This window comes from Ischnura elegans, chromosome 11 (assembly GCF_921293095.1).
Source record: "Ischnura elegans chromosome 11, ioIscEleg1.1, whole genome shotgun sequence".
Classification (NCBI taxonomy): Eukaryota; Metazoa; Arthropoda; class Insecta; order Odonata; family Coenagrionidae; genus Ischnura; species Ischnura elegans.
The window spans coordinates 29,866,977-29,879,746 of NC_060256.1; the positions used below are offsets into that span (position 1 = coordinate 29,866,977).

The window sequence follows — 12,770 nt, forward strand, 5'->3', positions numbered from 1 at the left end:
TTTGAACACTGATCCCTTCAATCAGTAGCAGTGGACCCTAGTACAACAAATGGTCAATTTTGGTACTTTTGTGTTTAAGGACTGTGTGAAATTATAAAAAATATCATTTTTGGCAACATAGGGTTTGTCTGACAAAGTTTTTGCCTTGCAGGTGGTGACAGCTATTAGGGAATTTGTTCAAGCTGTTGAGACTTATGGAAAAATGGCTATGACTACCCCAGGAAAAGAGAGTGATAAGGCTCATCTCCAAATGCTTCAGAGTAAGTCATTCAAATTAAATTACATGCAGCATTTATGTGATTGGTTAAAGTACCTGACTGTGGGAAAAATGCATAAATAAGCCACAGGCATTTTGTAAAATTTAAAGAATGCTTGTACTCGTGATAATAGTAACTAAACACCTTTTATGTGGATATTTTATGACAAAGCTTCCTCATGTTTGATGACGACTAAAGGTATCCAAATATGTGCAAAGAAAGATAGTCTATATGGTTGAAGAATTTCAAAATAGCCATAGATTTTGTTAATTATTTTGTCACTTCTTAAAGAATGCTTCACATTATACTGGGAGACATCAGAAAGTGGTATCGACTTAACTTTTAATGACGTAATAACTAATGATGAGGAATATTGTATGAAACCATGTGGACAATGCATTGCCTTAAGAATTAAATTGGTATAATGATGTGGTTAGGGCTCTCCATTCTATCATCGATTTCTCATGAAGACTAGTGTGCTATGGTGTGGTTAATTTTTATCCGTCTTTCTTTGCCATCATTATGGTAATTCTATTGCAATTTCCCTTAGATATTCCCCTGCTATATAGTAAACTTGTTTGTCCTGTTGTCCTTTTTTTACCATTTTTGTGTCGCTGTATGTGTTTATCTATGCACCATTGTTATTGTCGAATTGGTAAAATGCTTTTAAGCCTAATTGTCATTCATTTTGTAAAGCTTCCTGCTTATCATTTTTGTTTTAGATGACCTCTTCATTCCTTTGTTATTTTTCATTCCTTGGGCTATAATGATACCTGGAATCTTTGGTTGCTTTTTTATTCTAAAAATTAAGTTTAGCCAGTAAAACATGCATTAAGTAATTCATGAAGTGCTGATTTATTTTTTAATCTTGTAGTGTGTATTCAGTTTGGTTTTGCATTTTTACAGAGCAAATGGCATCCACCCGTGACCTCCGCTGTCTCTTTGTCCTTCTGCTTCAGCATTGTGACCTTTCAATCATGAGTAGACAGTATTTACAAGATATTGTCGTGACCAACCACCTACTGTTGCTGTTTTTGGAGGGTGGTGAATTTGGTCAACCAGAGGAAGAGAAAGAGGAAATGCGTGGAAGTAGACGAAACTCTTTGATTGAAGAATTGGAGATGGCAGAACATATTACTCAGTATGTCTGATTTTCTTATCTGGTGTTCCATTTTATTGACTTTCAAAACTAATTCAAACTGTGGGACATTGCTTCAAATTAACGTGTGAAAAGGAAAATGATGCTGTTGTGTATAGTAAATGTATGGTTGGGGAGAACTTTTATATTGAAAAGAAGAATATTCCAACTGTTGATTAATGCATTAGTCAATCCTTGGAAAACAATGTGATCCTAATTTAAATTAACATTCTGGAAACTATAATGTCTTCAGCTGGCTAGTCAGATTGTAGTCTGGCTGAAGTCATGGAGGTCGTTGTTGCTGTTGGAGGCATTCAAATTTATTTATAAAATAGGAAATAATGATATTGTCAGTCACTATTATTGCATTACTGCATTTATTACAAATACATATATGTGTGGTGAAATCTACCTTGGACTGTAGACCAAGCGGAAAGGGAATTTTTAACAACATTTTGCTTATCCTCATCAAATGATATGTTGTGAAATGTTTACTCCAGTTAGATAGAAATGTCAAATGGAGGTTAGTTTATCAGGCTACCTAAGTTGATGGCCCAACCTTAAAATGAAATGGAGGCTTGACAGGTCTTGTTTTTGGGATGAGGAAGATTCAATTCTGTATCTAAGTTTAGGTCATCTGGCACTGCAGGAACATATGACTTTGTATGCAGTCACGCACACGGGTGCAAAGTTAAATACACCAACGGATGAAGTTCGCCATGAAAAAATGTTTGACTTAGCCAGGATTCGAATCCGGCTTAATAAGCACGACCCTCGGCACATGTGCTGCAGTGTGGACTTGTGACGTCAACAACTTGTTCGGTAAAACCCATCCCGAAGTTCGCTTTGAGAAAATGGCTTGGTGCTGGAACTGGTTAACACGCCTGACTGGCAATTGGGAGATCCGGGTTCGAATCCCGGTTAAGTCAAATATTTTTTCATGGCGAACTTCATCCTTTGGTGTATTTAGGTCATCTGAATCACTGTACCAGGTTTTGAAGTTGTATTACTGTGAATAAGTGAAATCTTGATCTTCCTGCTAGCGATTTGCACATTATTTCTGTTTGTCTTTTCTTTAAAGTATAAGCACCACAATCATGCTTTGCACTTGCCCCTATGCCCTTCATCTATCAGCACTCTAATTGTATTTAGCCATTTCTTCTTGGATTTCTTTAATTTACATACCTGCTGTGGTGGCTATTTATGTAGTTAAATAAATTTTGTCATTGCCAGATGTTATGTTATCCTGCCATTTATTCTTAATTTTTTTTGCCTCTGGTAAACTATTTGTTTATTCAGATGTGTATTTAACCCCATCATTGCATAGTCCATTTTCAGAGTTTTGAAATTTTGCACCTTTTTTTTACTTCCGATGATTTGGTAATTATAGAGATGTATGTTTGTTCTTTTTATCTGTCACCTCATTAGTGATTCAATCAGAAGGTTGGATAGGATAGGTGAGGGTATAGTACCCTACCCTAGGTGAGGCTAGAGCTTACCCTAGAACCACTCAGAGGTATATGTATATATCTCACTCATTCTGGGTATGGGGGCACATATGTATTTAGATTCTTTCTCTATGCCACCTCAAACTTAAAGGAATATTTTTTTCTGAGATATTGTTGACCTTTGATGAGCTAGATGAAGTGGAAATACGTAGATGTATTTGAAACTTAGTTATGGAGGTGCATTAAAGAGATAAAATGGATTAACGAATGAGAAATGAAATTTTGCACAAAAAAATGGGAGATGAGAAAACATTGTGAAGTGGTGTGTATAAGAAGATATCCAGGTGTACGCAATGAATGGTAATGCATTCATTGAGACAAATAATGCAAATGAGGCAAAGAAGCATTTAATTTTGCATGAGCTGTTCATAGAGGAACATTGTGTTTGTCCTCTGAACTTGTGTGTAGTGAGTGGATATGAAGGAGATAGCTGCTGTCAGCAAATAGACTTATTGCTCTATTGGGTGGCTCGTGCCCTGTTGTGATAATGTAGTTTATACCACTCAGCTTTGTCAGCACTCTCATCTAGTTTCCTATTTTATTTAGCGTAAAGGAGAAGTGAATGTTTTTTTTTTTGCCTTTTTCTGCTCTCTGTAATCTTGTTTCAATGAACTATTTTTTTGCATCATCCTAATGATTTTACATATTTTTCTGTTTTCTTTTCCAAGTTTTGCCAATGGGAGTATTGTGCAGCAGTATGGACGTTTATTGGAAGCCTTTCAGGAAAATGGAGAGTTTGTGAATGACTGCATCTTCACAATGCTGCATCATATTGGTGGGGAAGATGTTAAACGAGCGGAGGCCTTGTTCCAGCCTGCACTTCTGTGGTCATTCTCAGCCATGTGGGAAACAGATTTTGATATTTGTGATGTGAGTATTAAGTATTGAATTATTTATAAAAAACTACCTGTATGAGATTTTTTTATTGAAACATTCCTTCTCTCAACCTAAGGTCAGAGGTTTAAGAGAATAATTCTTTTGAAAATAATATTATATTTATTCATAGACTATATTATTATAACATAATAATATAGTTTATGAATTCAATCTGCTCTGTGGTAACGGTTAGGCCAACAACGTTCCCTTTGCAGATATGTTGTATCTCTTGTGATAAGCTCAGACTACTGTCTGATTCAAGAATTTTTCATAAAATCTAACCTCAAAATGCAGTGCCTCTTATAGGTATGTTTAATAAAGCGGTAATTGTCTACTTTTGGAAAACCATGGTGATTTTCTGATGGAAATATTATTTTCTTTGTGAGGATATGCAATGTGCACAAACCCTTCTATTTTTTTTAAATTTTCTAGGATTGGTCTGACTTGATTGAGTACATAATATACAAATTCATCAGTAATCCCCAGCATGGAATGAAAGGGAAAAGTTTACTCTTCAAAAAGAGTCTGTCACAAGGTGGACCAGCTTCGAGTACTGGGGAGCAAAATCTTGAAGAGAGTGGGTGCAGTTGGTCTCCAGAGGAGTTGCGAGATTTGCGATGGTTTTATTCCGTCAGTTGTGAGCAGAAGAAAGTCTTAGATAGTATAGTGAAGCTATACCATCAAAAACTTGGAGTTAAAAAGAATTCTAAAGAGGTAAGACATGATATTCCACTATTACCACCTACTGTTTGTTTTTATAGTTTGCATGCCTCGGCAGAGATTGTACTGACTTACTTTTACTCATTTAATTTAGAGCTGGGTGGCTTTTCTCTCTGTAAAAAAATGCTCACTTTTCTGGCTCGTTCATCTGGCCTATTCTTAGGCAAAAAAGTATAGTGATATTGTGTCACAGGTGGCCTACAAATTTCACTGACTCTCCCACCCTCTTTATTTGGAGGGCTCTGATGTCATGTGGGCGGTGACCAAGCTGTACCATTGGTAGGCTTAGCAACCACTGCAAGCTGTGATTTTGACACTGGTAGACCTTTGCTAGATATGCTGTAGTTTGTGTTGTCATGTGCCAGCCAGGCTCTGTGGTTGTTTGTTTCCTCAAGGGAGAATGCTACATCTAAGTAAGCCTGAGGTTCTGGCAGACCCTGTCTAGATTAAAATTATTGCTTTTGGTAGTGTTATAATTTTTACATTTGATATCCTAATGTACAGTATTTAATTTTTTTACTATACAGTTCAATGTTTTGTATTGCATACTGTTTATTCCTCAATATTTAAAAAAAATTAAAATTTATTACGTGTGGAATCTAAAATTATTCATGTTTGCATAATGGAGATTAAATGAATAAAAGATTTTATTTATTAATAATTAGTCAAATACATGGACTAATTATTTAGGAGAAGAATGTTATCATTGGTTATATGATTGATTTCTAATTTACAGGTCTTGAAAGCTCTCCTCTCTCAAGAAGTTATCACCCTGGAACAGTTTGCTGCCCTGAAAAACAAAGAGCTTCCAGTAAGTACCTTGTTCAATATTTTTATTATTTATTGCATGTGGTTGGTTGAATCATGATTGCAATAATGATCATTTTATCGAGCTTGAAGTCCTGCTTGATGTAAAATGGCCTTATTTACTTTTTTATCTTGATAATCGATGACACTTTTTGTGTTACACTGCTATGAATGACACTTATTATGTAATTGTGGGGCACTGCAGGTGGTATACAGAAAGACTTCTTTCTTTGAGTGCATTCCATGTACTACTATGGAGAAGGGACTTAATAATCATTTACTTAACGTATGGAACTTCACTTCTTCTGTTAAAAAACAAATTCTCTTTTTAGGCAGGAGCCATCAGCTGGTGTTGCATGGCCTCCACTTCTCGCCCCCAATACCTATTTATAGGCATAATAATCTATTTAAAGGCCTGCTGACTAGGGTTGTTTAAATCATCCAAACAGTGACCCACAACTTAAATATGCGTACATTTGTAATTGTCTGTGCAGATAATTCATTCATGTATTCCAAGTATATTTTTAAAGATTTTTTCTACATCTCCAATGTGTATTTTTTTTGTTCAAACAGTTTTTTTTTAAATGTTGATTTTTTTTGTTTAATCAGTCTTTTGGTTCAAAGTTGGATTATTGTTGAAAAATTGAGCTTTTCATTGCGATTAAAGATCGATTGCTTGAAAAATCGATTTTTAAACAAAAATTTTTTATTCACTAAATGCAAACTATTCTGTGTGGAAAAACGGACCACTTGGATTATTAAAACAAACATCTGGTACCATGAGCCTCAGTAAAATTGCCATGGGAGATCAGGAACCTGGATAGCATAGTGGTCTGCACAGTGGCCCGGAAAGCCAAAGGTCCGTGGTCCGATTCCTGGTCCAGGGATATTTCTTTTCTCCCCCTCCTTCTGTTCTATTCTTTCTCCATTTTTATGCCTCCCAAGAGTTTAAATCTATCTCCTTTAAAAAAGGTTCAAAGTTAGTTGGAAAAGTATCCTCTTAACGTATTCAGTGCGGAGCACGTCAATTGACGTGGTCCCTTCCAAGCCAAGATACTGAGCTCTGCCGGTCGGATGGGGGGCCTTTTTCCGCCTCCTTACGTGACTAATATCCACTTCTGAGTCTTCTGATTATGTCCATGGCCTTCAGCAAGCTTCCCTCTTTCGACCCGTGTGCGCCGTTTGAAAATAGCAGTATTTGAACGGAAGTTATGGCGCGAAAACCACTCTCTATTATTCTTTCTTATTTTATCGGCCAATTCTGATGATGTTCATGAAAATCGGGCCCGCATTGAATGTGTTAAAAATAGAGATGTGCGAATAGAATCTGCGAATACTCGAATATCTCGAATACCAGAAAGTATTCGATATTTGAGATCTCGAATAATTATGCTAAAGGTACCATCTTGAATACCTCGAATACTTTGCATATCGCGCCATACACTGTTGCACGAATATCGTTGGTAGTTGACTTGGAAAAATATAGAGAACTCTAGTCGTTTACTGCATGCAGTGCCGTTTTAGGCGAGTTGACAAGCTACTTCAAATTCATGGATTAGAGCAGTGAAAAGAGTTCGTCGTGTGATCGTTCGAAAATGATCGGGTGAAAAAATCCAAAAATCCTTGGTTTCCCCCACTAGAACCTCAGTGCCGTGGGATAGTAACTATGTAGCATAATTCCCAAAATCCACTACCCTCTCCATCCATCAGCCCTCTGCTCCTCCTCCGATGCTTTCCTCCTCTCCGAAATCAAACGAAAGGCCCCAGCTTGTGCAGGGTTGGTATTACGAAGACCACAAATCAAAAGCTTCAAAAGAAAATATCAAGTTACTGGAGAATAATAGAATCGTGTTTCACCCATCCCTCTTTCTCCCCCGCTGACCTTTTTCTGCCAACCCGCTTCGAAGTTCCCCATTTCTGGAGGTCAACTGCTGCATGAGTGATCTGTTAGCCCAAAAGGTGTCAAAAATGACTTTCGGCAATTGATATTACACCTTTATTGGATTGAAATATTAGTAATGTGCGCGTAATTTAAAAAAGAATAAGACCAAACGCGACGTGTTTCTGACTTTATTTAAGCATTTTACGCAAGGAAATAAATGTCAAAATATGACGGAGACTTAGCATTCTGGCGAAACTCGATATCCTCAGAGCTGAGCTTCTCGAAAGTTGATGCGGTATTTTTTTCCGAAAACATATATTGTGGCATCCCACCCCCGACTCGCCCGGATACCACAATAGAACCGGGGGGAGACGTCGCACAAAAATAAAAAAAAATACAAATCCGCGAAGATCCCTCCCGCATGGGACCTACGGGACAAAACTATGCCACTCACTTCTCGTAATTCACATAAAATAAAAAAAATATTCCCCTTCTGTGAAGATGATTGCGGGTGGGGGGTTCCCGATTCAAACTGATGGGTGACGTTCGGGCGCTGATGCACTCGTCCAACACGCATTTACGGGAAGGAAATCAGACGGGGCGAAAGGAAGGACGAAGGATATTTTCAATGGGGTGACCCGTGGAGGAATCAGAACAAAAACACTCTCTCAAACACTTTCAATTAAACAAAATATAATTCACACAAGTAAGGTTGCATATGACAAAAAAAACAAAAGGAACCCTCTTATACGCTAATGAAATATGAATTGGTGAAAGCCACTTATGAAACATCGATGATAAATAAAAATAAAAAACAATATAACTTGGTTTCCAGATGAAAATCAATATAGAAAATGATGATAACAAAGTAAAGTTCGGTGGTGAACATGTAAATATGATACAAATTCAATGATTTCTTGACTGGGGAGGTAAATGATAGTCCATCCCGTCGAATGTAAATTTGGGGTGCGAACGTTAATTGTACTTGGTGACTGATTTACTTTCACTAATGTAACGGGTGCGTTCTGTGACTGTTTGTCTTAACTTGGCTTGGCAGGAGACACAAGGGGGCTTTGGGGGGGGGATAGCTGCAATCTTACTTTATCGTAGTCCGAGTCTGGACCAGGTTGGATCCAACACTCTCTCGTTCCATTTACTGCACTCCTTTCTCCCTTGTTGGAGGAAGCTGCATCCGGAACGGAGATAATGCGTCCTCTTCAGCTGGTCCTTTGCTCCTTCGGACGGGGGGGGGATTCTTCTTCCAGATCAATCTTTCTGAAAATACTTGGGCCCCTTGTCTCCTCCTGCCGTGCGTCGCACTGATTTTGGGCATAGGCTCCGCCCGACAGTCACTTAGGAATTCCCTCGGTTCGCTTACGCGCACCACCTTTTATCATACCTCAACTTGGGGTAGGGGGTAATGCACAATGAAGAGAGGGAGGAGTAATACGCCACTCACTCAGGGAAAACCCGAGCTCCCCTCCTCCCACACACACACACTCACACACAACCATACAAAAATCGGCGAAAACACATTCATCCCCACTTACTCATCCACGCCTTCCTCCACGGGCCATGGTTTGGGGGTGGGGTTTTGGGAAAGGTCGTGGAACGAGCGGGTAAACTGGTAGGGAAGAAAATGCGCCGAGTAGAAATGCACTGTAATGGGGCTTGAACCATTACAATATCAAGTTACAATTTATGAGTTATGCTATAAATTTGCTAAGAAATTTGGTTTCTCCCGGCTAGCAATTCTAATTCATCTGCTTATCTCGTAAGAACTTCCAAAGATGGACTGAAAATAATTGAAGAAGAAGAAAATCCAGTGGAGAAGAGCGTGCATTTTGCCAAACGCCTCGGATTGTCCGCTAGCACTTGACAACAGGAGTGGGAGTTAAGCGAGCTACCTTTTGAAAATAAGAAGTTGGATGAAGCCAAGTATCAGATGGGCGTGCTGCTGAAATGGCGTTTGGTAGATAAGAATGTATACATCAGACAGAAATCCATCGTAGCAGTGTGCAATTATTTTTTCACGAGGTGGTGTGTCCCCTTAGAATATTTGAAAGAGATGTTAGTTGAATCAACTATATGCCCAATTTGTTACCTAAAATAAAATATTCCATGAATCAGCTAAATTCCTGTTCGAATCCTTTAAAGGAAATCACAATTACTCGCCAAAATTTTGGGTTTCTTGCTGCATAGGCAACCTAGTCAAACATTCCCGCATTCATCGTTTAGTATTCGAGGTACATATTCGAATATTCAAGCAATTATTTAATATTCGAATTCGAAATTTGAGTTAGAGAAATCTGCTATTCAACCCATCTCTAGTTAAAAAATGTTTTTACAGCCTCCAAGAGTTCTGCAAAATTTCTGAACCAAATCTTCCATTCTGTAGTTACATATTTTGTGTTTGGTCGCATGTTCTCAAATTTGTATTTACTTCTTATATAGGTATATGCATTTGTTTTACATTTTTATTTGTGCTGTCTTACTTTCTATCCATAAGTTGTTTTTTTATTGTATTACCATTAGTCTGTCAAAAATAATTTTCTCTTACAGGGTGAAACATCTCTTGATGTCATCATTAGCTCATTCCATTCAAATACCTCTGAGGATGATGCTGAAAAAATTACAGGTATTGATTCATCTTTTAAAATGTTTTGGATATTTTTATGCCACCAATTTATTTTTTGCTGTTCTGAAAGAAAAGTGTGAACGTGAATGGGAACAGTAGCAGACCATGTATCTCTGTGGCAACCTCCCCATAGAACATAATTGATCCGTCAAGAAACTTGTGGCTTTGGAAAAAATTCTAGCCAACTTCACTGAAATCTATGTGTTGCTTTGAGATCTGTTTTGCATCAAATTTTACTTTTTTGCAACTTCAACAGACTCATGATTGGCTCTAAATTAGTCATATTTTATCTCAATGTTTGATAAGTTACGTATCTAAAACTTTCCTCGTCATCTTGAAATTTTCAGTGTATGTAGATTCCTGTTAATAGTAATCTGCATTTCAAGTATGAAAATTTTAGCTCATTGAAAATACTATGGCAAAGTGCTCCCTGAAACATGTGACTTTGTGTGCAGTCATGCACACGGGTGCAAAGTTAAATACACCCATGCCTCGCTTAGCGCAAGGGATGCGTTCCTTGGGGTCTTCATGCTATATGAATTTGCATTATATGAGAGCGTTTTAACTTTGGGAAGATAGGGATGCGTTCCTGGTAGCATAAGTGTTGGGTATCGCATTTCCTATAAACCATGTATATTCCTATTAATAGCCTTAGAAGACCTTATTTATGTAAACATTTATAGTTTAAAATATCTTTAAAAACAGTAGGCACATGTTAAAAGATGTTTTTTCTCGTTAAAATAAATTTTTACATGCTTTTCAAATTCCCACCTTTCAAGAGGGTGGCCTAACATCCAGGAAAAAAATACATGCTATCTCAGGGGTTCATAATATGTACATTGCCGGCAGTTGACGAATTTTCCAAACCAGTCTAAAAACAAATTCTCGTTTCACCCAGGCCCTTTTGTTGCTCATCCTAATGACAGACAAATGCTACTTTGAATACCATTTCATTGCTGGAGGAGTTAGTGAATGATAGATCATAACCGACTTTAATTTTAAATCCCCCGAAGCAGTAGCATCATAAGCAGCAATGTGAAACAGTCTTTAAATGCCTGAAACCTAACTCAGGTTTTTCTTCCTTGAAAATGAATGAATGAGGTTGCATTCTCTTCTAAAACAATTCTGTCTCGTCAACATTAAAAACTAGTTGAGGGGGAAAGGAGCCACTCTCAATCACAGATTGGAGTTCATCAGAAAATGTTTTGGCGTCGACTATTCCACTAAATATCTCAGAGTATCTCTGATGGCTCTATTAAAATCACCTTCTACTGCTTAACAACTGCTGCACTGTATTCCTTAGACGCAGAGGGCCTACTGAGAAGGAATGAAGCCATTGTCCCATTGACGTGTTTGAGACACTCAGACTCTTAAAATCAGACCAGTTGAATATGGGAAATGTATTCTCTTAATTGTGTCATGTAAATTGTAAATGGAAAAAATATAAAAATTGGGATGTGATATTATCTACTCTTAAATTGCAGTTGTTAAACAATTTAAATTATATAAAATGCATATTTGGGCTCAGCTAATGCCTGCAGTGTTGGGTCCCGAAACAAAGACGTCTTACACCCCAGACCGTCATAAAAGGGGGAGAGCTAGGGAACATATATATTCGGCATTTGTTCATTTGCATAAGAAAACCTCCGGCGAAAATATGCAGCTTTCGTCTCCCGGGTCGAGAAAGGTCCACACGTATATTTTCGTCTTTAGTAGGGAAAAGGGTTATCATTGGCCTTTTAGCAGTACACTGCTGCCACTCATTATAATGTGATTCATACTACATACCATTATCACTAAAACAAGTTTCCAAGTGGCAGGCATAAATGCAGGCTCTGTTTCTAACATATTTAAGAGCACATAGATTAATAATAAAAGTAGTATTATTTTGCATTAAAATACTTGAATTTATTCATCTTTTCAAAATTTTAGACAATTACCAGGTGACCATGGGTGGTTAATTTCTTAAATCATTATTAATTGGTATCTCATTTATTTTACTGTTAATGGTTGATTATTTTGTGCTCATAAGAGTATTTTTTAATCCATGTAGCTGATTTAATTAGTGAAGGCTTGGAAAAGGTGATTCACTGGCTGCAAGATTCTCTGCTTGAAGCTTGCTTTGTGAAACTTCATATGAAGAGGCAAAGAAGTGAAGGATATCACTTTCAGCACTCTCAATTTCCTGTGATGGAGCCAGTGGCTTACCACTATGCATGTAGGTATCTTTTACGTACTAAATGGAGGCTCCTTAACTGCATTGATTAACCTTATGGATAGGGCTCGGTCACATTTTGCTCATGCAGCCCTCTCAATCAACTACTATTGGTTCTGCAGCCCTTCAGTTCTATTGCTTATCAGAGAGAAAATTAGATAAGATTATTTTGTTAGAATGCTACTTTCTTGAATAAAAACTATGGCCCTCAAGAATTTTCAATTAATTGATGCAGTTGATATATTTTATGGATGGGTTGAATTTGGTACTTCGGTTCCAACAGTTCCACTGTGGCTACTTGATAATAAGTGTAAAACATTCTTTTTTGTAAAATTGATATTCTTCTCATCTTATTTCTAATTTTGCTGTAGTAATGGGCCAGCCAATTCCAATCATACCGTGGGGGGTGGAAGAGCATTCTGCTGTGGTTGAAAATGTCTCTTTTGGACGATTGCTGAAATGCCTTGGAATACAGAAACCTCGGGAGGATGGAACGGGTGGAATATTCCCAAGGATACCAAATTCTCTCTCTCCTTTAGATCTGCTTGAAGCTGCACGTAAACTTGGAAAGTTGGCGTCTGGTAAGTTTGTGGCTAATTATTTATAACAAAATCTCCATGGACTTCATTGTAATGATCATCGTATTATCATACACCTCCACTTGTAATGAAGGGTTTTGGTGTGTGAGTTACTTTCACTTCTCATTTTTTGGAGCTATTATGAAAGGTG

At 37.6% G+C, this 12,770-nt stretch overlaps 1 protein-coding gene across 9 annotated transcripts in view; it reads left to right on the plus strand.

Moving 5' to 3' along the window:
• LOC124168471 (protein timeless) overlaps nucleotides 1-12,770 on the plus strand; it is a 69,944-nt gene that overhangs the window by 31,915 nt on the left and 25,259 nt on the right. For all 9 annotated transcript variants that reach the window (XM_046546740.1, XM_046546739.1, XM_046546741.1 and 6 more), the window contains 8 exons: nucleotides 152-260; nucleotides 1,164-1,398; nucleotides 3,572-3,773; nucleotides 4,212-4,493; nucleotides 5,236-5,310; nucleotides 9,751-9,826; nucleotides 11,880-12,044; nucleotides 12,413-12,622. In XM_046546740.1, the coding sequence (XP_046402696.1) occupies nucleotides 152-260; nucleotides 1,164-1,398; nucleotides 3,572-3,773; nucleotides 4,212-4,493; nucleotides 5,236-5,310; nucleotides 9,751-9,826; nucleotides 11,880-12,044; nucleotides 12,413-12,622 (1,354 nt within the window). The remainder of the gene's footprint in view (nucleotides 1-151; nucleotides 261-1,163; nucleotides 1,399-3,571; nucleotides 3,774-4,211; nucleotides 4,494-5,235; nucleotides 5,311-9,750; nucleotides 9,827-11,879; nucleotides 12,045-12,412; nucleotides 12,623-12,770) is intronic.